This window comes from Bison bison, unplaced genomic scaffold (genome assembly GCF_000754665.1).
Source record: "Bison bison bison isolate TAMUID 2011002044 unplaced genomic scaffold, Bison_UMD1.0 scf7180017864471, whole genome shotgun sequence".
In the NCBI taxonomy this organism is placed as follows: Eukaryota; Metazoa; Chordata; class Mammalia; order Artiodactyla; family Bovidae; genus Bison; species Bison bison.
The window spans coordinates 27,788,626-27,816,470 of record NW_011495032.1 but is presented as its reverse complement, the minus strand read 5'-3'; the positions used below and the strand labels follow the sequence as shown (position 1 = coordinate 27,816,470).

Genomic DNA, 27,845 nt, shown 5'->3' with positions numbered 1-27,845 from the left:
CATCAACCATCACCTCCCATGATCATCTTCAGCCCATGGAACAGAAAGGTAGAGATTGAGATTTTCTTAGATGGGATATTATAGAGGTAAAGGCAGTAATGGAAAGAGGTGCCTCTTTATCAAATTGTGGACATCTTGACAGCATATACATGGCATATATGAAGGTAGCTGTTGGAGAAGAATTAAAGTTGGTTTCTGATTGCACCCGGCTGAGCCATGCCTAGTCAATAGACTGGCTGCCTATGACATCTGTCTTACAGTCTCACTGAGTTAGACAACAGTGGACCAGTCTTATTTTGAAACTGAGGAAAGCAAGGCTCAAGGAGCCTTAACATGTATGATGGTACTTAACATGTGTGATGCCCAGCAGTTTGTGTAGGAAGGTGATAGGTTCAGACGAAGGCCCTCTGACTCCAGATGCAATGCCCTCTCCACTACACCACAGTGCCTCTGTAGGTGATGGCTGATGTGCCCACAGACCTGGCCACGGACACACCTGGAATCATAGTGGGAGTAGGGTATGGTTCATCTACCCTGTCGTCTCTGATTCAAAGGCTGTATTCTAGAGGTCACAGGTAAAAGACTCCTTTGCCTCTTGCTTTCCCTATGTTGACGAAGAAGCATTTTCTTTACTCAAATAATGCACTGGTACCAAAGGCTCTGGGCACTACCCATGCCTCCAGCAAAACATGTTTATGGCAGCTTCCTGCCATCACCAGTGTCAGAAGCCAACCAAGAAGGCTCCTTCTGTCTTTGCAGAAAAGGAGCACGCAAAATCACCAGTTAAGATTTTTAAGCATCTACATATGATCCAGCAATCCCATTCCTGGGCATATATCTATTCAAAACTATAATTCAAAAAGATATATGCACCTCTATGTTCATAGCAGCATTATTCACAATAGCCAAGAATGAAAACAACCAAAATGTCTATTGACAAATGCATGGATAAAGAAGATGTGTTATGTATACACAATGGAACATTACTCAGCCATAAAAAAGAATGAAATAAGGCCATTTGCAGCAACATGGCTAGAACTAGAGATTATCATACTAAGCAGGGTATGTCAGAAAGAGAGAGACAGATATATGATGTCATGTATATGTGGAATCTAAAATATGACACAAATGAATTCATCTATGGGACAGAAACAGACTCCTGTACATAGAGTCTGTTACTCATATACATCCTTGCTATTGCCAAGGATGAGGGAGGGTGGGAAAGAGATGGACTGAGAGTTTGGGGTTAGTGAATACAACCATTATATAGAGAATGGATAAACAACAATGTCCTACTATACAGCAGAGGGAATAATATTCAATTCCCTGTGATAAACCATCGTGGAAAAGAATGTGTGTATGTGTCTGTGTGTATGTGTGTGTGTATATATATGTATATATATACACATATATATATATTCTTCTTCTATAACCGAATCACTTTGTTGTACAGCAGAAATTAACACACCAATGTAAATCAAGTATAGTTCAATTAAAAAAATATTTTTAGGCATCTAGCTGTTAAGGAAGGAAAGCTTGCATTTTTTTTTTTTTTTGAGTGAACACAAATAAGTATTTTCATCAGGAGAGAAAAAACCAAACCAAAGCAAAGTAACCCAACTTTGCCTTCAAAAGCAGGTCCCTACCTTAGCATGGCACCAAATCCCTTCTTCTTTATTTTCCTTTCTGGGTCTTCATTTCCCTCTTTCTGCTTTTTCTCCTTGACTTTTAATTTGCCCTTTTCCTTCTTCTTCTCCTTTTCTTTCGTTTTTTTGACTTTCCTGCCTTTAGTTTCTGCATTTTCTAGCTCAGAGTTCCCCTGAGGGGCAGATTCACAATTCAGAGCTCCTTGACCAGAGTGAGAGCTCCTATCAGACAGACCATCTGCACAAGAGGAAAAAAAAAAAAAATCAATGCAGTCAGGGGCTCCTCTGTCAGTATTTCAAGAAAAGTTAAAATAGAGAAGAACAAATCAAAGCACTCAGGAGTTCTACCCTGCCACGTGGTACATGTACCCTTTGAAGAGACAACTGCCTAAATCTGGTTACGCAAGGCTTTTGCTGTTGGGAGTGGAGGGCCCTGGTTGCTTAGCCATGAGTATGAAATGTTTGATATGGGCTGAAACGCTGATCTCTCTGAAAGCAGCTTGTTAACCTTGATCAGCTCAGAATGCCGACATGCTGGGAAACAAACAGGGTGAGTTTATTTCCAGAAGTTTCTGAGTGCAGCTATAACCCGGCTGTTTCAATGCAATTAATGCAGTCAGTCCTTGGGTTGAGGCTGCTTCTAATGACTTGAATAAGAATGTCAAGAAATGCATACTTAGTGCTGCTACCCTAAGGGCAAATGACAGTTGGTCCTTGTAGGAAATTGAAGGAGAACAATTCTTCAGTGGTTGGCCTGTAAAATAAATTGCATATTGCGTTATCCAATTCCATGTTCATTAAGCCAAAGGGCAAAACATATCAGGAAAATGAATTACTTTTAATATCAAAAATATAATTGTGATCCTTAAATCATTTTTCCCTGTGGTTGAGCACCCATTCGTGCCTATGATTCGCTGATAATAATGAGAGGAAGAAACCATTTCAGCAAGTGTGTCGCCGTACCGGCTTCTAACTCTTCAGGTCCATCGTAAGATTTGTCAATGGCTGCTCGGAAGCTCTCGTTGCAGCCCCGGCCGCGGACCATGTGTGGCCGAGGCCTGTGGAAGGGAAGTTCATTCTTCCTGACCTCGGCAACTGCGGTCTGTAGGCTCTCCAAGGAGCTGGACTTTTTCAAACCCAGAGTTGGACCAAAATCTTTGCTTGGAGAATCTGGAAAAAAAAGAAAAAAGGGCAAAAGGTCACCTTTCCCCTAGAGGCAGCCTGATGGAGTAGGAAGGCTTGTTGTTCTATCTCAAAAGGCAGGGGTGGGGATGTTAAGGGGGTGGGACTTGGTGTTAAACCTCATCTTTGCCACTTTTTGTGACTTTGAGCAAATATTTGACTTCTTAGTGCCTTAGTTGCTTTTCTATAAAGATGTGGGAAGATTTAAAATGATAATACATGTTATATACAGAATAAATATGTATATATATATTTATGTACACACACATACACATATACATGAATTTGAAAAGCTGTAGCACTCTCTAGAGATTATACGTATGAGAGTGTGTATACACACACTCACATAGCCACACACACATCGAGCACCTAAGTGTTTCACGGTTCTCATTCTAAGCACTCCCATACATTGTAGCTTTTATTATTTCCAAAATTGTTCTTACAGTTATTAAGGAATGTAATATGCACAAAAATCAAACAGCATTGAAGTGATTTTAATTTCTGTCCTTAAACACTTTATCATACTCTAGCACTGTTCCTGTATAGTAAATGCAATTTATTTAGTTGACAGAAAAAGCAAAGCAAGGAAAGAAAACAACTTTTCTGTGTCAATGCTTACTGTTCCATATGTATTTCTATTTGATTATCTAGGAAATGGGGTAATTTTCTTTGCATGATATAATACTCCAAAAAAGCCTAGGTGGAGTTTAATAACTTGTGTTTTGATATATAGTATTTTTCATTTGTACGGTTTGTCTTGCTCTGTTACCTGGCACTTTTCACTCATGCCTTGATCTCCATTCCCACCCACAGTCAGGCTCGCAGTTGTGTGTAACAGGATTATGCTATATAAATACCAGAAGCACAAGGATTATTTTAAAGATGGAGGGAATTCTAGCAGGGCTCTTTTCCACCAGGGCCAAAGCTCACGATCGTCTCCAGTTACAAAGATTACTGTCATGAAGGGGCTACACTTGCATTTCTGGAAATAGACTACCTTACAGTTTTTAGTAGATACAGATTGAGTACATCTTATGGATTGTGAACATAAAGTAGGTACTTCAATGCCTAGTACATAGTAAGGCTCAGTAAACAGCTCTATCATTTCTGACTATGATCACTATTTTCGCGTCTACTAATGCTGCTGCCATAAATATTATTACTAGTTGCTTAAGAAAATACTAGGTAGTACAAGGAATAGAAAAGAAGTACAGCAAAGGCGTCATGCCTGTATAGACATGCATAGAGTTAAAAAACAAAATACACCATCCCATGTATTGTAAATATGTTAAAAACAGTCAAAATAATGACAATAATGCTAATAGCGAACAATGCAGAGAGCGCTTAGCCCAGTTGTAAGTGGTTTACCTGTACTGAAAGTGAAAGTGAAAGTCAAGTCGCTCAGTCGTGTCCGACTCTTTGCGACCCTGTGGACCATAGCCCACCAGGCTCCTCCATCCATGGGATTCTCCAGGCAAGAGTACTGGAGTGGGTTGCCATTTCCTTCTCCAGGGGATCTTCCCAACCCAGGGATCAAACCCAGGTCTCCCACATTGCAGGCAGACGCTTTAACCTCTGAGCCACCAGGGAAGTAGTGCTACTGCCAATATTGTTCCCATTTTACAGATGAGGAAACGCAGGCAGAGGGCAGAGAAATACCTGGTCTAAAGATACACACTTAATAAGCATCAGAGCTGGGAACTGTTTTCAGGAAGCCCCACTGCGCCTTTTCTGCTCTATATTGTGCAAAGTTGTACTTGGCCTCCACCCTCTACTTGACTATGGTGAAGCGACTTCAAATGGTCTCTCGTTTCCTTATCTCTAACTAAGATCATTAGTCTCGATTAGCCCTGGGTCTAGTTAAACAGACAAAAATGCAAAAACTGGATGTTGTTTTTCCAGCTTCCCATTACCTTGCTGCTGCTGCTGCTGCTAAGTCGCTTCAGTCGTGTCTGACTCTGTGCGACCCCATAGACAGCAGCCCACCAGGCTCCCCCGTCCCTGGGAATCTCCAGGCAAGAACATTGGAGTGGGTTGCCAGTTCCTTCTCCAATGCATGAAAGTGAAAAGTGAAAATGAAGTCGCTCAGTCGTGTCCGACTCTTAGCGACCCCATGGACTGCAGCCTACCAGGCTCCTCCATCCATGGGATTTTCCAGGCAAGAGTACCGGAGTGGGTTGCCATTACCTTACAGGAGGCAATTTTGCACTTTAACAATATACATGATGACAATAAACATTCCATTTTATAGGTAACAGTGTATCATTAAGATACGCAACATAGATGGGATTAAGGAGGAAAAAAAATAAGAAATTTCAGGGACAAATTTCAGGTGCTACTTTGCAAATAGTAAATAGTAAGAATACACTGCTACCAAATCTACAAAGAGGTGTATTTCTTATAGTCCTAAGAAGGAAAGTTAGTGCAAGAAACAGAAACTGAATAAGATTGTTTCTGACAAGAAAACAAAAAGCAACAGAGAGGTGTGGGAGTATTAAAGCAACAGTAAAAGCTTTGGAGTTTACAGAAAATATTTTACACCATCTCTCCCTAGGGATCTGACATGAAGTTTGGGAAAAACATGAAGATGAAAACTATCTGAGGAAGCCTAGTTCCTCTATCAACAATAGTAATCATCTTTTATTTATTAATTGCCATTCAGGAGATTATATTAGAGCCCAAACTGTAAGTATTCACATCAACCTTTAGCAATAAATTCTAGGGAACATGAAAGTGAATAAATCATCCAAGATATAAGGCATGTTATCTAAAAGGAGCTCAGCAAGAAGTCATCTTTGAGAAGGAACAAATACACTGTTACTCATTTGAAGCAAACTGAACATTAGGGATTCATGGGTTTTGCAGGATTAATAGAACTGGCAATTAATTCACTTTACATAAATAGAAGTCACAAATTAGAAGTGTCAACTGATGCTGGCCAAAATTATAGCCTAACTCTACTGGATGTGGTTAAAAAAAAACAAAAAAAACAAAAGCAGAAAAGCATTTGAGTCTTGGTTGTAAATGTGGACTCAGCGATTTTCAGGCTTGAAAACAACTTTCTTATTTATTTCTAGGGAATAAACAGGATACAGTGGTGGGGAAAAAAAGACTGATGTTAGAGATGAGGATTTGAAATCAGGAAAATCCTTACAAGGACTTATAGGTGCACTGAACTGACTGAACTGAATCTCTGAGTGAAAGGATCTTGGCTAGGGTTCTCATTTCCTTTATATGTCCAAGATGTCTGAGGGAAGGTTGAGGTTACTGGTTACGAGGGATTATTATAAGTCAACTGATGGCATCAGCACTAAATGCCAACCAAACACTTGGAATAAAGGTTTTAGCACATAAAGATTATATGTGAGCACAATAAATTGTCACATTCATTCCTTCTTCCCCACCCCCATTCTCCGCAGTTCCAGCTTAGGTTGCCATTGCATTGGGAATCCTGTAGCTTTCAAAAGGGGAAGATTTTCTGTGTATTTTTAGCCTAACCATTTCTACAAATCATACTGTTTCTTAGGCTCCCACTTAAAGTAGAGGTCTCCTTGAAGGAATGATACGAAGGGAGTAATTAATCAAAATCAGTACCTCAGTAGTTCCATCCCACTGAAGTCATCTCCAAAGTGAGGACTCCTCACATTTTCACCTGTAGCTGATGTGATACTGTGGCTGATTTTAAGCAATTGTTTGAGACAGTGATCTCTGAATACCACATGGTATCAGTCATGAGATGGACTATGTCCAAATTTGAGCATTTACTTGTCCCATTTTGAGTATCTGAATGTAAACTGAATATAATTTTTCAATGATTTCCAGGCCCATTTAGATTAGCTGCAGATGCCAAGAAATAGATCTTTTCCCAAACTTTAGTAGCAAGGCTTTATTTTTTTAAACTTATGACTTCTATGTTCAGTCACCATGTTCTCTAAGATACTGATAAACTTATCTTCCCATCAGAAACATGAACTTGACATTCACAAATTTCTAGAAACATGATACAATGTTTATCAAAGGTACCAAAAGAGGGATCTTGCATGAGAAATGTTATATTTAAGGTAGGATAATAAAAGTATTCTTAAAGTTCCATGTGCTAAATTTTTCCTTAGATGTCTCCAAAAGAAATATCACAGAAAGATTTTTTTAAAAGATGCTATAGCTTTTTTGAAGATTTATTTGTTCCAAGTTGACTTGGACGGGCTTGACTTGAACCTGCAAGCCTTCCTCATATAGAATAGAGGGAAATTTCAGGGCCATGTTTTCTGGCTCCATCAATCCTCAGACATATCCCCTGTTCCTCCTCACCATCCAGAAAAAATGCAGTGTTATGAAGACACTGAACACATACACCAAGTCTAAAGATTTAAAGGAATTCTGCCACCACGTCTCCCATTGTCGTGAAACAAATGAAGAGAAGGGCAGTAGAGAGCTAGTGTCCAAGTGGAGAGGTACCTCTTCAAAATAGAGTTAAAATACTGAAACCACTGCCTCAGTCTTCTAAGTAGAAAGTCCCATTTCAACATGTTGTTGTTCTTGTTTAGTTGCTAAGCTGTGTCCAATTCATTTGAGACCCCATGGACTGTAGCCTGCCAAGATCTTTGGTCCATGGGAGTTCCTTGGCAAGAATACTGGAGTGGGACCCAAGGACTGAACCCACATCTCCTGCATTGGCAGGTGGATTCTTTACCACTGAGCCACCTGGGAAGTCCACTCACTTCAACTCACTGTAAAACAAAAAGTCCTTTCTGGAGGACTGTTTGGATAGGTTTCTGCCTCTTCCCTATGGCTGAGAACTGCTGCTGGTTCCCTGCAAGGCAGATGATTAGGATAATAGAGAATATGGAAATTCCCTGGTGGTCCAATGGTTAAGAATCCATCTTGTAATGCAGGAGACTCAGGTTTGATTCCTGGTTAGGGAACTAAGATCCCACATGCTGCAGAGCAACTAAGACCATGTGCTGCAACAGATAATAGAGAATAAAACACTCTATAGAGAGTAGGGATTAATGGTGAATGATGAAGTGGAGAGGCAGTGAGACATTCCAATACCCCCCACTCTGCCACTTATTTTTTGAGTTATTAACCTTCCTGTGTCTGCTTCCTAATCTGTAAAATTTGGATAAAATGAGGATGGAAGAGTGCTTGGCATATGACAGGTACTCATAAAGCATTGGTGATGATTACTGTCATTGGTGTTTTTACATCAACTCTAAACATTGAGTAAGTGAAGCTCTAGGACAGTTCATTTGGTGCAATCCACCACTGCATTTTAAAATACAACTATTCCCCCTGCAAGAAGCTGAAAAAGGGCTCCATAAAGAAATACAGTATCATCCTTCCTTTTTTATTCAAAAGTTAAACTAATTTTCCTTCAAACAACTCCTTACAGTTTTTTCTTTTGAAATAAGGTGTGTGTGTGTGTGTGTGTATCTCCATCTGTTCATCACATATAGAGGCTATTCTTGGGAAGATTAATAGTGGAGTCTTAGATACCCTTCTCCTTAGGCTATAATCATTTAATTAGTCTGAGATTTCATTGACAATGTTTGAACTTCCCATTCCAGCATTAAAATCTTGCAATAAAAGAATGCCTTAATCTAGAAGACCAGTAATTGGATCTTCCATTATTGATGAAATTGCTTCCAATACATTCTTATTAAAACATAAAGAATTATTTAGGGGAAGGTATTCACTTTCAGATACATGGCAAGTTTTCTTCCATGATAGAGCTTCATAATTAACAGATACTTATGATAGTTAACAATAAATAATGTATTAATCTGCACATTTCAGTAACATCGATAGTCCTTAAGGCATTTAGTGAAAATTAATTACATTTGAGCCCCTCCCCCTAAAACAAAGGAATTGTGCCTAGTAGTAAACTGGGGATCAAAATGATTGCAATGTTATCAAGGGGACTCAGCATGAAACTTGAGAAGGCCATGATTCGTCAAGATAGCTTGCTTTCATTAACAATTTGGCTTTGCTGTCTTATGAACAATGAACTTGGGCAAATACAATAAAAATGCTTTACTTGCTTCATGGAGAGTTGTGATGTGAAATTAATAGCCTTAAAACTCTTTGAATGAAAAATTATTACAAATTCCAAGTAGAAGTCACACCACCACTTTATTCTCCAACATATCTCACTTTGTCTTTTTATTTTAGATTAAACTTACTGAAAATTTTGTGTGTGTGTTTTTTTAGTAGTTTCCCCTGGAGGCTAAATGCCTTATATGCTTTAATAGATATCATTGCAAATCCATTAGCCCAGAAAAAAAATTCCCATAATATATAAATGTATAATTTCCCAAATTATGTTATCTGTGCTGTGTCCATAATGGGCCTAATTACCTTCTTGCCTATCTCAATATTCCAAATATTGATCATCATTCCAAGCTTATCGCAGTGCCCTGTTTCCTATTCATTACTGCAGGGCATAATGTAATCTGGTTTATATGTTATCTGCTGACATTTGGGTCTCAGTTCTTTTACTGGCAATTTCCAAGTTCTCTAGGAGAAGAGTTTATTTTTTATTTTTCCTTTTAAGTCTCATAAATCTCGGGGTCTAATCATTTCCTGAAATTCATGTCAAAATATTCAATAATGAACTTCTCATTAAGAGTTATATATTTGTATAATCTCTCCTACTCTGACTCTAAACATTGTCTATTTTAAAGTGAAAAGCTCTAGAGAAAATTATGGGAAGATTAGGTGGACAAATACAACAAATGATTTGATTATAAATGTGGGCATGGCCCTCCAAGTGACTCCACATCTACACTAAGTGTTGCTGTACACTTTACTTTTCTTCACTAAAAAATCTCTCTTTTATTTATAAATGGAAAGTCAAAACCTGATGCCATATTTTGCTTTTTTTTTTCCTGGACTCAAATTACATCCAACAAATGTAATAAATGGTAAATTTACTGTACTTAAAATATTCTGATGACAATCTCCTGTCTTTTTATTTTTTAACTTTGTGGATAAGAAAATGGATGCTGTGGTTCAATTTAGTAGGCAAACTCTTAAAAAAATACATATATTTAAAACCATATCTGAGGAGATTCTGTTAAGGCACCTGGAGAACTCAGTCAAATCCACGGCCCACAGACTGGTTTGTTGTCATCTTTTGTTTTCTCTCTCTTTGCCTTGTCAGGATAACTCTACCAGATTAAAAACAACAACAGTACCCCCAAACTGGCATTCAGGATAATAACAAGTTTAAAAATTATACAAACAGCATTGTTGTCTGGAAGGAAATGTGAATACTTAAAGAAGGAAAAAAAACATAACTTTTATTATTTAAGTGGGGGAAAAAAAAAAACACCTCACTTAAGAGTCAAATGAACTGATTAAAGAGGCCAGCTTTCCCACCTGTGGAATGGGATCAGTAGGATGGATGAACGCCACCTACCGTTTTCTGTCTTGCTGATCTTGGTATCCTCAGTGCAGAGAAGTACTGAATAAACATTTGTTGTAGGGATAAAGGAAGGTACAAGTGAAGAGGCGTGAGAGCATGGGGACCACGCTCCACCCCAGTGCTGTGACGCTACAGGGAGTTTACCCCATGATTGCTTTACTCCCTCAACGTTCACTCACAGCCTCTTGTTTTCACTAATATAACCCTAGGTTTTTTGGTCCTATTTTCAAGGATCTAATTATTTCTACCCTCCTTATAATTACTCTCTCATCTCTATGCTTTGTCTTTTTCTACTAGTCATTCCTTTCAACTTAACTTCTCTCTTTGTGATATTAACCTTTTCTGCTATTTCCCTGTCCTTACGCACACTTTGAATAGTCTTATTTTTCCCCACTGCCAAGAATACATTTATTCTCCTTCCAAGTCCTCCTTGTATGTCTTGCTAACAGGCTTTTCATTCCAAACACAAATGGTTTCAGTGATTTTTTTTCCCCCACCTCATTCTTTTTACCACTTATTCTTTGTATGGCTTACTTCAATAGCACCTCTTTCTTCTGCTTTTGATTGTTGAGTGGTTTATGCCTTACGTGGGTTGTATAATGCCATACTCTCAAAATAAAGTACACTAAGAAGAATTCTAATAAGTTTCTTAAAAAACTATTAGCATACCAAAAAGGTCAAACTGATTGATTTCTTGGATGGTACCCACATGAAGATATTTTTACATGATGTTGTATAAACTGGGTACCTGTATTTTTTGAGGGCCCGAAATTATTTTTATACTTTTGCTTTATTCATTTCTCCCCTTTTTATAGCTAATGGACTGCACTAAAAAGAAAAAAAAAAACCTGAAATTTTCAATTACTTACTATTTTCAGAACTGATAGAAAGTAAGGTTTTATACCTTTGAATAACAATTATACAATTATATGTAATGAGAATATTCAGTAATACAAATGAGTGAGTGAGTGAAAGTTGCTCAGTTGTGTCCAACTCTTTGTGACCCCATGGACTATACAGGTTTTAGAATTCTCCGAGCCAGAATACTGGAGTGGGTAGCCGTTACCTTCTCCAGGGGATCTTCCCAATCCAAGGATGGAACCCAGGTCTCTCGCATTGCAAGCGGGTTCTTTACCAGCTGAGCCACAAGGGAAACTCCCAGTAATATGAATAACAACCTCTTAAGAGGTGCACTTCAACCTAGGTTCAATCTACTGGTAAAACTTCAAGTTAAAAATCAAGTCAGCCATCAATGAGTATTTACTGACTAGTTTTTGTCACTCAGAACTGTGCTAAGTCCTAAGAGGAATAGAAGGCAAGTGAAATAGTAACTAACATTTCCCTGTTGCTTTATAATTTATAAAGTTCTTTCCTGTACAAAATGAAGCCACATCTTACACCATTGATCTTATTCAAATTCAAATGTTTTTTTCATGTCCAGAGAGAGCTACAAAGAAGGAGAGGAAGGAGGAAGGGTTGCATAAAATATACTCACCATTGCTTTCAATGAGAGTGTGCCCCAGTATGTGTCTAGGAGAGGGCGGAAGTCAAGAGAAATGAATTGTTCCTGTGAATCTCTGATTTTTTTTTTACCCTGGGTAAACATTTTATTTTTTTAACAGAGATATAACTGATATATAATGATATAAGTTTAATGATGCAATGTATCAAGTACATGCTAAGTTGCTTTAGCTGTGTCTCTTTAAAACCCTGTGGACTGTAACCCTCCAGGCTCATCTGTTTATGGGATTCTCCAGATAAGAATACTGGAGTGGGTTGCCATGCCCTTCTCCAGGGGATCTTCCCTACTCAGGGATCGAATCCTCATCTCTTCAGTCTCCTGCACTGGCAGGCGGATTCTTTACCACTAGCACCACTGGGAAGCCCCAGGTTCATCTTTAACATCTTAGGGAAAAATCCGAACAAAACTTTTTGGTCAACCCAATATTTGATACATACATATTTGATTTTGATACATACATACTTACATTTTGACTTGATGTGATACATGTATATATTGTAAAATGATTGCCACAACAAGGTTCATTATTGCCTTCATCTCCTCACATTATTACCTCTTGTGTGTATGTATGATGAGAACACTTAGGATCTACTCTTTTAGCAACCTTCAAGTATATAATACAGTGTTGTTAACTACAGTTACCATGCTGTACATTGATCCCCAACATTTATAACTAAGTTTGTAGCCTTTGACCAACATCCTTTCTCATTTTCCCCATCGTTCAGCTCTTGGCAACCACCATTCTACTCTTTGTGTCTATAAGTATGGGTTTTTCAGAGTCACATATAAGTGAGATCATGCAGTATTTGTCTTTCTGATTTATTTCAGTTAGCGTAATGCTCTCAAGGCCATGTTGTCACAAATGGCAGGGTTTCTGTCTTTTTTTATGGTGAAGTAACATTCCACTGTATATGTAGGTATTTATGTGTGTGCATGCATGTATATGTATATATGTGTGTGTGCATATAAATGTATGTATGTATGTGTGAGTGTGTGTGTATGTATTCAGTTCAGTCGCTCAGTTGTGTCCGACTGTTTGCGACCCCATGAATCGCAGCACGCCAGGCCTCCCTGTTCATCACCAACTCCCGGAGTTCACTCAAACTCACATCCATCGAGTAGGTGATGCCATCCAGCCATCTCATCCTCTGTTATCCCCTTCTCCTCCTGCCCACAATCCCTCCCAGCATCAGAGTCTTTTCCAATGAGTCAATTCTTCACATGAGGTGGCCAAAGTACTGGAGTTTCAGCTTTAGCATCATTCCTTCCAAAGAAATCCCAGGGCTGATCTCCTTCAGAATGGACTAGTTGGATCTCCTTGCAGTCCAAGGCACTCTGAAGAGTCCTCTCCAACACCACAGTTCAAAAGCATCAATGCTTTGGCGCTCAGCTTTCTTCACAGTCCAACTCTCACATCCATACGCGACCACTGGAAAAACCATAGCCTTGACTAAACGGACCTTTGTTGGCAAAGTAATGTCTCTACTTTTGAATATGCTATCTAGGTTGGTCATAATTTTCCTTCTATATCACATTTTCTTTTTCCATTCATCCATTGATGGACACTTGGGTTGTTCCATATCTTGGCTATTCTGAATGAAGCTGCAATAAATGTGGGAATATAAATACTTCTTCAAAACAGTGATTTCATTTCTTAGGATATACATCCATAAGTGGAAGTGCTGGGTCACATGATAGTTCTATTTTTAATGTTTTGAGAAACCGCTATACTGCTTTCCAGACTAGTGCACACAGCCATTCTAACAGTTATGAGGTAATGGTCTCTGCTTGCTGTTCCTGCTATGAGTATCTTATCAGAGACAGTGTAATTCTCAGGTTTTAAGATTTTTATCTTTCATGATTTTATATTCTTGGGCTCCAAAATCACTGTAGACTGTGACAGCAGCCATGAAATTAAAGACGCCTGTTCCTTGGGGAAAAAGCTATGAAAAACCTAGACAGTGAATTAAAAAGCAGAGACATCACTTTGTCTTTGGGTCAGGAAGATCCCCTGGAGGAGTGCATGGCAACCTACTCTAGTATTCTTGCATGGAGAATCCCATGGATGAGGAGACTGGTGGGCTTTGGTACATAAGGTCACAAAGATTCAGAAACGACTGAAGCCACTTGGCATGCATGCAAGCACATGGTAGTTAGGTTATCTGATACAGATCTTGAACCTGGCATGCAGTAAATATTTAGTAAACATTAGTTTGCACCATATGCCTTCTTTCATGAGCAATGTTTACAGTCATTAGGAGGATTATCTACAACCAACATGATGCCAGGAAAATTTCTGTTTCTATATCCATACATTGTGGGCCCAAGTCATCATTAGCTTTGAATTTTCACTCTTTATTCAAAACTTCTACCTTTTCTATTTTGTATTGTTTAATTGTTTTCCACTTTCAATAGCCCCAATAAGCTTATTTCTTAAGAGGCATTTTCCAAAAAGAAGCCAGGTGTTAAAATAACTTGATGAAAAGAACCATGTCAGGGACAGCAAATAAAGAGCCAGTAAGTCTTTTTCACCAGCCAAGTGATTCCTCTCCCTCAGACTGACCCATGACACCATCAACACAATGGCAAAACAGACGAGGTTATAGGTTTTGGGGATCAGTAGTCAATAAGCATCTCTATAAATGACAGAGCTGACGTACAGCAGGGCTCAGGGCTGGAGTAGTTTAGACTTGGGGAAGTCGAGAGAAGAGAAAGCACACTGTGATCTCAAGTCTTAGGATAAGCTCATAAATGAAGTGTCCTCATTCACTTCAGTCGTGTCCGACTCTTTGCGACCCCACAGAGGGTGGCCTACCAGGTTCCGCCATCCATGGGATTTTCCAGGCCAGAATACTGGAGTGGGCTGCCATTTCCTTCTCCAGCGGACCTTTCCAACCCAGGGATCGAACCCGGGTCTCCGTCATTGCAGACAGACGCTTTACTGTCTGAGCCACCAGGGAAGCCCGTCCTCATGAATGAATGTCCTCAAAGATGGATCGAATACATGGGGAAAGTAGGATGTGGACACTCTACTGCAAGAGAAAAGCACGAGGAGAAGTCCTGACATGCCCGCTGTGGAACACAGGATGAATGATCAGCAAGGGGAAACTGGGACCTGACAGGAAGTAAGTGTGGGGACAAAGGAGGAAGTGAGATAAGAAGGGCCTCAAAATTGGGCTAAGAAGGCTAGACTCAGAGCAGGGGGCAATCGGAAGCTTTTTAAAGTTTTTCACCAGAGGAATGGCTTGATAATACTGTTATTTTGAGAAAAGATAATTTGGAAGAAGCTTACAGGACAAATTAGAGGAAAGATTGAAGTATTATACAATAATAGAACTCACTGCTCATAAAATACCTTTCTATTTACTTTCTTCCTTTTTACAATTATAACTTCAGGCTTTTGTGAAACAATTTCTTCAGAAACATTTTTAGTGTGTTAGTCATCTGTCCTCACAGTGAACAGACTACTGTCCTCAGATCTTTCTTTGATCAAGTGGGAAAGGCTAAAGAAACATATACCAGTCTACTGGGAGGCGAGGGGTGCTCATGGTTGAGCCTCTGGGGATGGGTAGGAAGGAGCATTGCCTGTCGCCCTAAGCCTCCTCCTCGTATGGCTAAGCTGTGACTGTCACAGTCAGACCCAGTGCTCTCTCTTCTTCAGCACACTTTACTATGTTTTGTAATATATAATGATTAATGGGCAGTAAAACTAATAACATGGGGACACACAAAATAAATGAGGTAGCAAATATGAAAAGGAAGTCCCATTTAATATTGTTGTGAAATCTGACAACACGCTGGAGTTTCCCTGTAACTCAGCTTGAGGAGCCCTTGCCAGCAGGAATCAAGGTTACAAGAAGGTGGTATTTCCATTAATAACTCTCTCTTGGGGAAATCTATGATCAATCTATTTTGTACTGAAATTCTTGCTGGGTTGTAGTGAAATGTCAGGAGTACCTGGAAATGTTGTTTTACTGACTCAGAGAAGCTCATGGAGAAAGAGCACCACTTTCTCCAGTTATTCTGATCTGTCCTTTCTACCTCCCCCTACTATTGATATCCATTCTTTTTTCTTCCTACCCTGTATCCACTATTTCACCTAGAAGGAGTATCCTGATTTTCTTTGGTTTACTACACCTCCCCTACTCTCACCCAGAAGTGTGCCTCTAACCCAGGCATGCCTAGCCATTTCATCCCTCTGGTTGGCTCAGGAGTATATTGTTGGAATACTTAGAACTAATCCTTGAAGAATGATTAGGAAAAAGTCATCTTGTTTGCTACTGGGATTACTGGGAGGATAAACCTGGGGCTGCTGTTAACCATCTTGTTTTTCTTCAAAGAGATGCACTAAAACTGTGTGTGTGAGAGAGAGTATTGTTCATATAGGCCCTGCTGCTGCTGCTGCTAAGTTGCTTCAGTTGTGTCCGACTCTGTGCGACCCCACAGACGGTAGCCCACTAGGCTTCTCTGTCCCTGGGATTCTCCAGGCAAGAACACTGGAGTGGGTTGCCATTTCCGTCTCCAATGCATATAGATCCACCCATATCTTTATGTAGATGCTCCTCTGAACTTTTAAGTTACTTGTGTCAACAAATTAGCTTCCTTGCAAGAGCCAGAATGAAATTTGTTTCTTTTAATTGTAACCTATAGTCTTGATTTAACACTCTATTCTCCAATTTTTCCTTCATATAAACACGTGCTAGTTATTCTAACTCAGGTCTGACAGATACTTGGGAAGCAGGGAAGACTCTTTCTTGGCTATACCACTGGTGAAGGGAACATAAGCACAGAGTTGGTAACAGCAGTGAGAAGCATGTCTGTTGGTGGACATATTCTAGGGTGAGTTTTATGAGGGACAAATTCCCCAACAATGAGAAGAGTTGCATTAGATTCACCTGTTCAGCTTGGCCCCTGACTCCTCCATAAAGAGAGGACCATTCTCTAGATGATTACTAATAATTATAGGCCTATTACTAATTGTTATACACTTTAGAAAAAAAACAGAAAGGCTTCCAAAAGTTGAATACAATCAATTCTTACTATGGTTGACCAAGGGTTCAAACAAGGTATCTACAACTGGATTTTGACAATATAAGAGTAAATGTGATATCACTTTTAAGCGCCTGTCCTTCTATTGTATTCCTGGGGCCACTCAACAGAGACTTCATATTTGGGAAGAGGCAGAGCTGCCCCACAGGGAGAAGGTGTTTCTTTCTGGAGGGGGGCATGTGCTGTATGGGTGTGTTTATCTTAAGCTTCTCTTTCATAGAATTTCTAAACTGTGAATTAGGAACTTCTCTGTAAACTGAGTGGGGCTTCCCTCATAGCTCAGTTGGTAAAGAATCCGTCTGCAATGCAGGAGACCCTGGTTTGATTCCCAGGTTGGGAAGACCCCCTGGAGAAGGGATAGGCTACCCACTCCAGTATTCTTGGGCTTCCCTTTTGGCTCAGCTAATGAAGAATCCACTTGCAATGCGGCAGACTTGCATTAGATCCCTGGTTTGGGAAGATCCCTTGGAGAAGGGAAAGGCCACCCACTCCAGTATTCTGGCATAGAGAATTCCATAGACTGTATAGTTCATGGGGTCGCAAAGAGTCAGAAACAACTGAGAGACTTTCACTTTCACTTTTTGTAAACTGAGTAAGAAAATGATGGACTAGAAGCAAATGGCCTTGGGTGGTAAGCAATAAAGACTTTGACGTAAGAGGCATCTTGGGTATGGACTTGGAAGACCTTGGGTCTCAGCAAGCTGTTTAACCTTTCTGGGCTTCAGTTTCTTCATCAGTAAAAGTGGAAAAATGAAAAAGATTATATTGAGGGTGATAATGATGGTGACAGTATAAACACCCACTTTCACTATACTAGGCATGTTCTGAGTACTTTTACAAAGATATTCCTTAACTCAAGTATATGAGGTACATACTATGGTTAGCTCCATTGTAGAGTTGAGGAAACTGAAGCACAGGCAGGTGAAGTTAACCTAAGTTAACAGTGGTGCTAATTTCATGGATTTTTATTGTGATCAGATGTAATTACCTATGTTCAAGAAAGTAGCAAAGCTGCAACATACTGTATCTATCTATCTATCTATCTATCTATCTATATACATATATACACACACAACATGGGTGAGACATGACAACAGAGGCCCATGGAGGGGTGGCAAGCCCACCGATCAGTCTCCTGTAGAGAAGTCATTAGGGGCTGGGGGAGCACAGAGATGAAGGACAGAGATAGCACAAAGTGAGTGAAGCAACCAGGTGACCAGGCGCATGACTGATCCCACTGGATCAGAGACATGAAGTCTCTGAAGTCTGAGGCCCTGTGCCCAAACACAGTTCCTTGAACACACTCGTTCTTTGCTACAGATGATAAACAAGGAGGGGATTTCGAACTGTACCACATATTAGGTGGGACTCATTTTCTCTTAGTGTGTATGGCCTAAGGACCTAAAACTGGGATGGATTTTTTGTTTTGGTTCAACAACAATAACAGTAGCTAATCTTTATCTAGAACTTATTATGTGATAGGCTCTGTGCCAAATGTTTGTCATCTGAACAATGCCCCAGCAAGGAGGTATGATCATTCTTCGCTTTTCACCAAAGTCAGTCTTCCAGACCAGAAGCCCCAGTTCTGTTCCAAACATTGTTGTTCTTCATAGCTCAGTCGTGTCCGACTCTTTGTGACCCCATGGACTGTGGCACGCCAGGCTTCCCTGTCCTTCACCATCTCCTGGACCTTGCGCAAATTCATGTCCATTGAGTCAGTGATGCCATCCAACCATCCTTGTTGTCCCCTTCTCCTGTCCTCAATCTTTCCCAGCATCAGGGTTTTTTCCAATGAATTGGCTCTTTCATCACGTGGCCCAGGTATCAGTGCTTCAGTCTCAGCATCAGTCCTTGAATATTCAGGGTTGATTTCCTTTAAAACAGCCTGGTTTGATCTCCTTGCTGTTCAAGGGACTCTCAAGATTCTTTTCCAACACCACAAACATGACAGAATCCTTTTCTACTTTTAATAATTAATTATAATAAAAACAAAAAAGTATGCCTTTTCTAAAAAGTGCTTATGTCTAAAAAGAAAGCACTACTTGGTTCACAGCTAATATATAATATAATATAACAACAACAACCAAAAACAGCTACTTTTGTCCTTATTTTTAAATCAATTTTTGAGCACACTGTCATATTTTTATATTCCCTGCCTAGTTCTGGAGAAGAATTTAGGAAGGAGCGTGTGGTGCATCATTAAATAGTTTTTCCCATCATCTTATGACTGAGTTATGGGCACTAGATATAGCCATGGGGGGGCATGAAATAAGTGTTTATGGTGATTTAAAAGACCAATTATAAGCCTTTGCCTTATTCCTTACTCAGCACCCTGCACAGGATGTAAAAACTTCAGTGAAAAAAATACCACATTAGAAATTTTAGCTGAGCAGAACGTTGGTTTTCAGTTAGACTTATAGAAGAGAAAACATTAGGATACCATTAACAGCTTTAGAGTAATGGAGGCAAAGTGGGATTGTTTTCTATTATTATTATTACCACCATTAGTGGGTCAGAGCCTTCCAAGGGAGAAAAGGTGGGGACAACCCAGACACTTTCAATACAGCATTAACTCTTTCAGGTCAAAAGGGGCCCATTTAGTGGACTGTAGCCATCATTTAATAAATGACAGCCTTGTGGCCTCAAAGAATTTATCTCCTGTCCAAAGAGTCTCACTTACATACTCCTATTTTCTGTACTCTATCCCACTAAATATTCCAGTTAGAGAAAAGGTTAATTTGCAGATAATTATCAAGGGAGTGTGGGAATGTTTTTTAAGGCAGAAAAACAAAAATAACCCATCACAACACATCAGCCACTGTGTGCAGATCTGGCAAAGGATAAGGAGCCTCATGAAGTAACAGAATTAAGATGAAAAATTAGAGGTGTGAGAGGGAACTATTTTCTTTCAAGGGATGTACCTTCTGACATAATTTTTTTTTCCTGTTGCTTGCTTTGTGCAGTTTATATGCGACTAAGTACAGCCAATCCTGTCTCTTTTCAAAAGTTAATGTCAGAGACTAAAATAATCTGCTTTCTTGATTTAATTGCATAGTTTAACCTCTGACATAACCTTTTAATTCACACCATGACAGCCAACCCAATGGAAAGTTTTTCTAGAAATCTGAGTAACTTCCCCAAGGTAACAAGGGCTTTCCCTCTTGTGGGTGTAGGGGAAAACAGTCCACCCAGATCATTAAATACACCCTGGCTGTCTGGCTGCAGAGGAAATTCTGCAGGGAAATTCATTAGAATATCTAGAAGTGGGATGCATAGGGATGTAAATGTACTTAATACTATTGAACTGAACACTTAAAGAGAGTGATGGTAAATTCATGTTATGTACATTTTACTATAATTTAAAAAAAATTTGATGCATAGTTATCAAAAAAAGGTATTGGTCACATGACAGTTTGGATAAAGAATATGTTTAGATCTACCTTGATTAAAAAAGGTTTTTAAAAAAGAACACAGTAAAAGTTTTGTTACTGTTTAGTGCACTGAATTCAATCACATTTAGGGAACAGAATTAATAAGAAAGCCTAGCTCCTTATAATGCTAGGGCAGAAGTCTTTGGCCACAGTCATGTAAAGATCCCACACTCTAAAGGCTTTTGGCTTTAATATGAAGACCAAACAATTTTCTGGATACAATGGGCCTTTATTCAACTGAGTTTAGGCAATTTCTTAAACTGAAAGATAGTAAAATTCTGATGTTCTTTTAACCCTGATTTTTTTTTTTTAATTACTAAGAACATTTCTCCTATTTTAGAGATTTAAGAAATATGATTTGGGGAAGCAGCTTAATTTTAAGGAGACATTTAAATCTATTCCATTTTTCTTACTTAAGTTGGTGAAATATCCAGAGAAGAGACAAATATTAAGGCTTATCTTTTAAGTTTCACTCAGATTATTGAAAATAGCTGCCCTCTTAAAATGCTTGGACAGAAGTCTCTGGCCAGAGGTTGTATAATGATTCTTAAGAAGACCCTCATTAAGGAAAAAAAGGCAGAGATTGGTAAAGTAAAATAACAAACCAAGCCCAAACACATATCATTTTGGATTAAATTCTTCTGCAGAGAAAGATGTTCCAAGCACATATCATTATGGTTCAAATTCCTCTGCAAACAAATATAAAGTGAAGATGGAGGGAATCTCATTTCTCTTTTGTCAGAGGTGTTTTTATTTAAATTATTTCAATATGAGTTTTTCTCTTTGTAGCTCAAGTTTTTTTTCCCTATGGTAAAATGATAATTTTTTGCTTAGATAACCTCACTAATGCTGTATTAGAGTTTTGCTGCATGATCAAATAAAAAGAGGTCTAAGGGTTGAGAAAAGAAAATTTGTTTAAACAAGCATCTCTGATAATGAGTAAACTGATGGGAAATTTTCTACAAAGCAGACCAAAGCTAGTGGTGTGCATAAGTTAAAACCAGGAAGCCACAACATAGAATTAAGTTTCTTCCTCAACTCCAAATATAAGGCATTCTTACCTAGTGATGCATTTCAGGAATAAACTCATATATAATTTATCCTTTTCTTCTTTTTATGGAAAATTAGACTCTTTAAAGGGTATACACCTGGCCAGGAGGTTTATGACTGGGCTATTTCAAGATGAAATGGTTTTGATTTGCGGAATGACATAAAACAGTTCCCTGTCCTTGGAGGATAGGTCGTGGTATCTTCAAAGAGTTGAGAACTGACATTCTAGAGTCTCTCCTAGATCTTGTTCAAATCAGTCTGTGACGGAAAGCATATATTTTCACAGTATAGGTAAGAAAGTCAGTCTTGGTTTGTTGTAATTCCAGAAATTAAGGTTGTGCCTAAGACCCTGGAACATGCAGATCAGGGCAGTTGTGTGAGTGGCGTTGCCAGTCAGTCTCTGGCTCCACCCTGCTCTTTGGTTACCTGGTATTCTGTTCCTTGTTTCCCAGCTGTGCTTAGTATCTGAGATGCTAAAGTAAATGTTTATTTAACATGATCAACCCCAGTCCTTTTCTCCTTAGGCCTGCCCCTTCTTTCCTGCACCTGTCTGCTCTCGCATCATGGAATCCTGTACACTTGAAATGTTTATGACTTCATTGATAGCTGTGTGCACCCCTCCCTGGCAGTTGAGCAGCCAGTCTCATTTAAGAAGCCCTAAATATTGCTGCCACGGGCGACACGAGAGCATCGAGAATGGTGGAGCTCAACTAATAAAAAGGCTTTCACAGCATTTGAGCCTGTGCTCATAAGTAAAGTTAAAATTTATGGCTTTTAAAATACTGGATCTGGAAGAGGTCAGGTTAAACGGCTGCTAGTAATAAAAGGAATCAATACACCACAGCATCTTGAAACAGCCAGCAAACTAAATAAACACTTCATCCAAATCCACTTGGCCCTGAATTAAAAGAACATAAAATACTGTATTTATTTGGTTTGTTCCCCATCCATCAAGAGCTTGCCTCTCTAGGCCTCAACAAATTCTATCCAAGACAAGTATCAAACGTTTGCTAGCCAAATGGCAATTAGAGGACATGTCAAGGCTCTGGGTAATTAACTAAGTGTTAACTTTATCAGAGAAACACTTGTAGATGAGTTTACTCCAAACACACAAATAAGACAAACAGCCTGGCATGGGAAGACAACAGATTTCCTGATACTTATTTACAAAACTGACACTGAAATTTGATATCCCCTGAGAACCAAAGCCTTCCCTTAGGAAAAAAAGGAAAGAAAAAAGAAGGGGGAAAAAAAAAAGTGTTTTTCAATAGTTCCTTTCTCTCACTATGGACTCTGAAACCTAATCTAGATTTTTAGAATGAAAAATTAAGCCATGTGCAATAAGGAACAAAATAACAAGTCAGAAAGCTTAGGACAATGTAGATTAAGTTGGAAAGAGAAAAAAAAATAGTGAATTTAAAAGCAGGGGAAGGAAAGACTATCCTTTTGATGACTTTTCTTTTATGCTACAAATTATCTAAGGCACAAAAATGCCGTCTACTTTCCTTTGGTGACAAGTAGCTTAATAATCTGTTAATGTTATTTTCCTGTTCAAAAGTTCATGCATGGGGAAGAGGAGTGGTGTCCGTATTTTGTCCTAAAGCCATCCCCACCCCCCGCCCTCTGCACCGGAAGGTATTATATGAAAGCTATTTATGTCAGAAAGAGGCGACTGCTATTCATCCCTTCAGACAGAAGAAATCCTGACACAAAGGGACGCTTTTACCCTTCTCTAATAGCTTACGGTTTAATATTTTAAATGTATTTTTGCTTTTCATGGTTCAGCACGAAGTAAGGCTCTGGAATGAAAATAAGTGATCACAGTTTATAGACATAACAGGTAAAAAAAGGGACTCTTCTTTTCCATAGCTTCAGGCTGTATTTAGACTCCCTGCTGGGAATAATTTTGGATTGCAGAGACCCAGCTTTATGGTCAGAAACACTGTGGAGAACTTACTTCCCAGAATGGGCTTCTCTGGTCTGGTTTGACTATCAGGAAATGAGAAATGTTCTCTAAGCAGGGGTTCACTTTAGGGAAGCGATGTCCTTTTACTGAAAGGGTACTGGCTGAGCCCCTGAAAGCACCCTTCATCCTCAGAGGGGTCCTGCACGTTGTGAAATGATTCAAAAGTTTTCAGAGTTTTGGGGGAAGGCTCCACATTTGTTGGTTGTTTTAAAAATCAGATTTGAAAGTACTGTTTTATAAATTGTCTTTCTGAATAGAAAACAACATGCCACTCTAGAAGTCGCCAATGGTAAATTTGTGTTTAGCAGCGGTCAGCTACTTTTAAATTGCTGTGCGTATGCTGGGATAAAGGGGCTTCCCTGGTGGCTCAGTGGTAAAGAATCCACCTGCCAATGCAGGAGATGCGGGTTCAAACCCTGGGTTGGGAAGATCCCCTGGAAAAGGAAATTGCAACCCACTCTAGTTTTCTTGCCTGGAGAATCCCATGGAGAGAGGAGCCTGGTAGGCTACAGTTCAAGGAGTCACAAAAAGGTTGGACATGACTTAGTGACTGAACAACAACAATAAATTCTAAGGTCTAAACTTCAAAACAAATAAAAGCAGTGATTTAAAGAGAAATTCTGTTCCATGTGGTAAGACAATCACTTAGCTTGCCCTTCGGATAACTGGATATTTGTTGCTGTTGTTCAGTTGCTAAGTCGTGTTTGACTCTTTGCGACCCCATGGACCACAGCATGCCAGGCTCCCCTGTCTTTCACCATCTCCTGGAGTTTGTTCAAACTTATGTCCACTGAATCGATGATGTCATCCAACTATCTCATCCTCTGCTGCCCCCTTCTCCTTTTGCCTTCAATCTTCTTCAGCATCAGGGTCTTTTCCAATGAGTTGGATATTTAAATAATGCCAATGTGAAATTATGGCAAATGTACATACTTAGCAAAAAACTGAAAATATACTAGACCACAATGAGGAAAACCAGTAAGAGAGGAAATACATGCATGGGATGAGGCCTCCAACACTGGAGGTGGTGAGGATGGCAGAAGTAGGAAGTAAGGTAGAGTTACAACTTGAGAAAGTTAGAGAAACTACGGGTTTCCAATGTTTTGGAAAGTCTGAATAAAACATTAAAAAGGAAAAACTAAAATGTAGTTAATCCTGAAAGTGGAAGGAGAGGATGACTGGCAATGCTGCTACTATTTATTTTGGCCGTTCTTCTCAAAGGTGATGATGAATTTTGGAAAAAGGTTAGTAGAATTAAGGGAGTTAGAAAGTGACTGTCACTTTATAAATTTCAGTAGCTTCTGGAAGTTCTGAATTGGAGTTCAATTCGAGTTTCTTAAGGAAGAATATGGCCAAAATTTTTCATTCTCACAACTGCAGGAAGCTCATAGAAAAATCAAATTTTTTAAATTTATTGAGAAAGAGTCTCACTGAGCCTCATGAGTGCCCAGCAATTGTTTTACTCATTTCTCTTTAAGTAGCTAAAGCTTGTCACACAGCAGCTGACTCAAACCCTGCCATTATAACAAGTCCCCTTATTCCTATATATTTCCCTTCGTTCCCAAAACTTAAAAAACAAAAAACAAATTCGGAGTCTCTCCTTTCTCAGATTCAGAAACAGTCTTTGTTTCTGCTTCCATCCTGTCTTCTGAACTTCATGCCCAATTAAAGGAGACCCCTTCCCTCTCCTTTCTGGACCGATCAGTCATCCTGGCTCTCTCCATCTCTTTAGAGATTCTTTCTCTTCACTTAGATTATCTCTTGGGTCTCTCCTATTCAGAAGCTCCTGCAGGTCTTCTAAGTCCTCTCATTTCCCTTCTTTTAATGCCAGGCTGGGTGCATCCAGAGACCTCATCCAAAGAGCCTACTTTCTCCCAGCCTCTGCTTCCTCTGCCATATGGCATCCAGCTCCAGGACTTCCTCAGTGCTCCAAGGTCACCAATTACCTCCTAATTGCCAGAACCAATAAACCTCTCTTAGGCCTTATTTTGTTTGATCTCTCTGCTGCACTCGATCCTTTGCTTAACTCTTTCTACTTGAAATCCTATCCTCCCGCTGTGTCCAGGCCCAGGGCTACCTGGTTATTCTCATAAGATGCCGTTTCTCCTCAGTCTCCTTTACTGATGCCCTTTCTTTCCCCTTTTGCCAAATGTGGGCCTTGTCCGAGATGTAACCCTCAGCTCAGTGCTGTCTTTACGTATTCACATTCACCTTCGGGGCATCTGTTTCCAGGAGTTTTGATCATTTGATCAAATTACTCTTCCAGGCTCCCCACTGCTTTTGGGAGAAAGTCCAAACTCCTTAGGATGGTTTACAAAGCCCTTCATGATCTGGTTTCTCACCTCACTTCTCTTTCCCTTCCTTTGCTCTTCCCCCCATATTTCCAAATCTTACCATTTTGAACTAATTGCTGTACTTCAAAGATGCTAGCTCTCTCCTTTGGGTCTTTGTACATTCCGTCTCCCTCTCTAGGATTCTCTTCTTTCCTCCCTGGACAGCTCTGCCTCTACCTGATTTCTTAGACACAACTTCTAGCAGGAGCCTTTTCTAATCACCTCTATGCCAAAAAAAATAAAAAAGAAAGAAGAGACAGGGAAGCAGTCGGGTTCCTCATTTCTGTTACAATGTCATAAAAACTAGTATGTATTGACTGTCAAGCATTCCTTTAAGCATTGTACATTATTCACAAGATTAATCCTCACCATAAGTCTTGAATGCAAGTGTTATTATTACCATCACTTATATAAAGGGAAAGAAAGAAAGAAAGAGAAGTCGCTCAGTCGTGTGTGACTCTTTGCGACCCCATGGACTGTAGCCCAGCAGGCTCCTCCATCCATGGGATTTTCCAGGCAAAAATACAGGAGTGGGTTGCCATTTCCTTCTCCAGGGGATCTTCCCAATCCAGGGAAAGAGAACCTTGGGCACACAGAGGTTGAGTACCTTATCCCAGGTCACACAGCTATGAGCGACAGAGGTGAGATTTGAACTCAAGAAATCTGCTTCCAGAGTCAGTGTCCTACACAGCATGATACAATACCACAGCTCTGATAAATTACACATCTTCTGTACATTGGCAGTCATATATCTGTCTTCCTTACTAAACTCTTTGAAAGCAGGTACAGAGTCAAGGTCAGCTTTTTATCACTGCCCTGCAGAGCGGACAATGAACCATTATTTGTTGTTGGACTAGTTGACTGAGCTTTCCTTACTGTGTAGTCTTAAAGATTTCCCCTCCTTGATTACTTACAGCATGGATTCTTATTTAACTGCCTCCCTGTTGTTGCAATTACATGGATCATTCACCTATAACTATTAACACACAGGGAGGTTGTCCTGTGTGCCAGAAACTGTGCCAGGTGTTCTGTAAGAATCATCTAAATCCTTCTTCACCTATGAGGCTGATATTATTATTTATGTTTTACAGATAAAGCAGCTGTGATTCAGAGTGACTCAGGGTCACAGATTGAACTAGCTGTGGAGCTGGGGCTCCAAAACCAGAAGTGACGACTGCAGGCAGGTCCCCCAAGCAGGACGGCACATTTTCTACCAGCCAAAGTCTTTGGGCTTCTCCTTCTGAGGTTTCATACAGAGTCCAGAGGCACAAGTTGCTGTGTGGTTGCTGCTGATAACTGCTGCCTGCCACGGTTGGGAATCCCTCTTACTTTCCCAAAAGAAACGCTCCCCCGTGTTTCCCAGAGGGGTAGTCTGTGTGCCTGTGGGTGCTGCCCGCTCTCCCACTACCTAAGGCCCCACCTGGGTTCCCTGCTGGCGACTCCCTTCTTCCCTCAGTTACTCCACAAGGAACACTGAGCTCTGACTCCTTTGTCTTCTTTTAAATTCTTGCAAAAGACCTTTTCTTGGTGCAGCTTTTCACCCGGTCTTTTTGTCCTTTCTTCTACTAAAGATGAATAAGCAGAGAAAAAAGAAAATACCATAAATACTGTATAAATTCGAAGAAGCTGAAGGCCTTTGTTGTTTTTGCCAAAGTCTCCCAGCAGCACATGTCCTGCTGGCTCACCTGAAAAGGACGCTACTGAAATGTTCTCCCATCCAAATTTCCTCTGTCCCTCTGTTCCTTTCAAATATAACTTCCTTTTGTCAGCAGTTAATGTAGACAGTGTGCATGTGTGCTAAGTAGCTTCAGTCCTGTCTGACTCTTTGTGACCCTATGGGACTATAGCCCTCCAGGCTCCACTGTCCATGGGATTCTCCATGCAATTGCCATGCCCTCCTCCAGGGAGATTTTCCCTGTAGCTCAGATGGCAAAGAATCTGCCTGCAATGCAGGACACCTGGGTTCGATCCCTAGGTTAGGAAGATCCTCTGGAGAAGGGAATGGCAATCCACTCCAGTATTCTTGCCTGGAGAATCCCATGGATAGAGGAGCCTGACTGGCTACAGTTCATGGGGTCGCAAAGAGTCGGATAGGACCGAGCCACTAACCCACCCACCCACCCTCCAGGGCATCTTCCCAACCCAGGGATCAAACCCAAGTCTCATGTCTTCTGCATTGGCAGGCGAGTCCTTTACCACTAGCTAGGGATTCCCAGGTGGCTCAGACAGTAATGCTGCTA

The 27,845-nt window shown here is 40.0% G+C and overlaps 1 protein-coding gene across 2 annotated transcripts in view; it reads right to left on the bottom strand.

Annotated features, from left to right (window-relative positions):
• PARD3B (par-3 family cell polarity regulator beta) overlaps nucleotides 1–27,845 on the bottom strand; it is a 1,088,076-nt gene that overhangs the window by 336,172 nt on the left and 724,059 nt on the right. For both annotated transcript variants that reach the window (XM_010861024.1, XM_010861023.1), the window contains 2 exons: nucleotides 2,610–2,816; nucleotides 1,647–1,884 (listed from right to left, as the gene is read on the bottom strand). In XM_010861024.1, coding sequence (XP_010859326.1) covers nucleotides 1,647–1,884; nucleotides 2,610–2,816 — 445 coding nt within the window. The remainder of the gene's footprint in view (nucleotides 1–1,646; nucleotides 1,885–2,609; nucleotides 2,817–27,845) is intronic.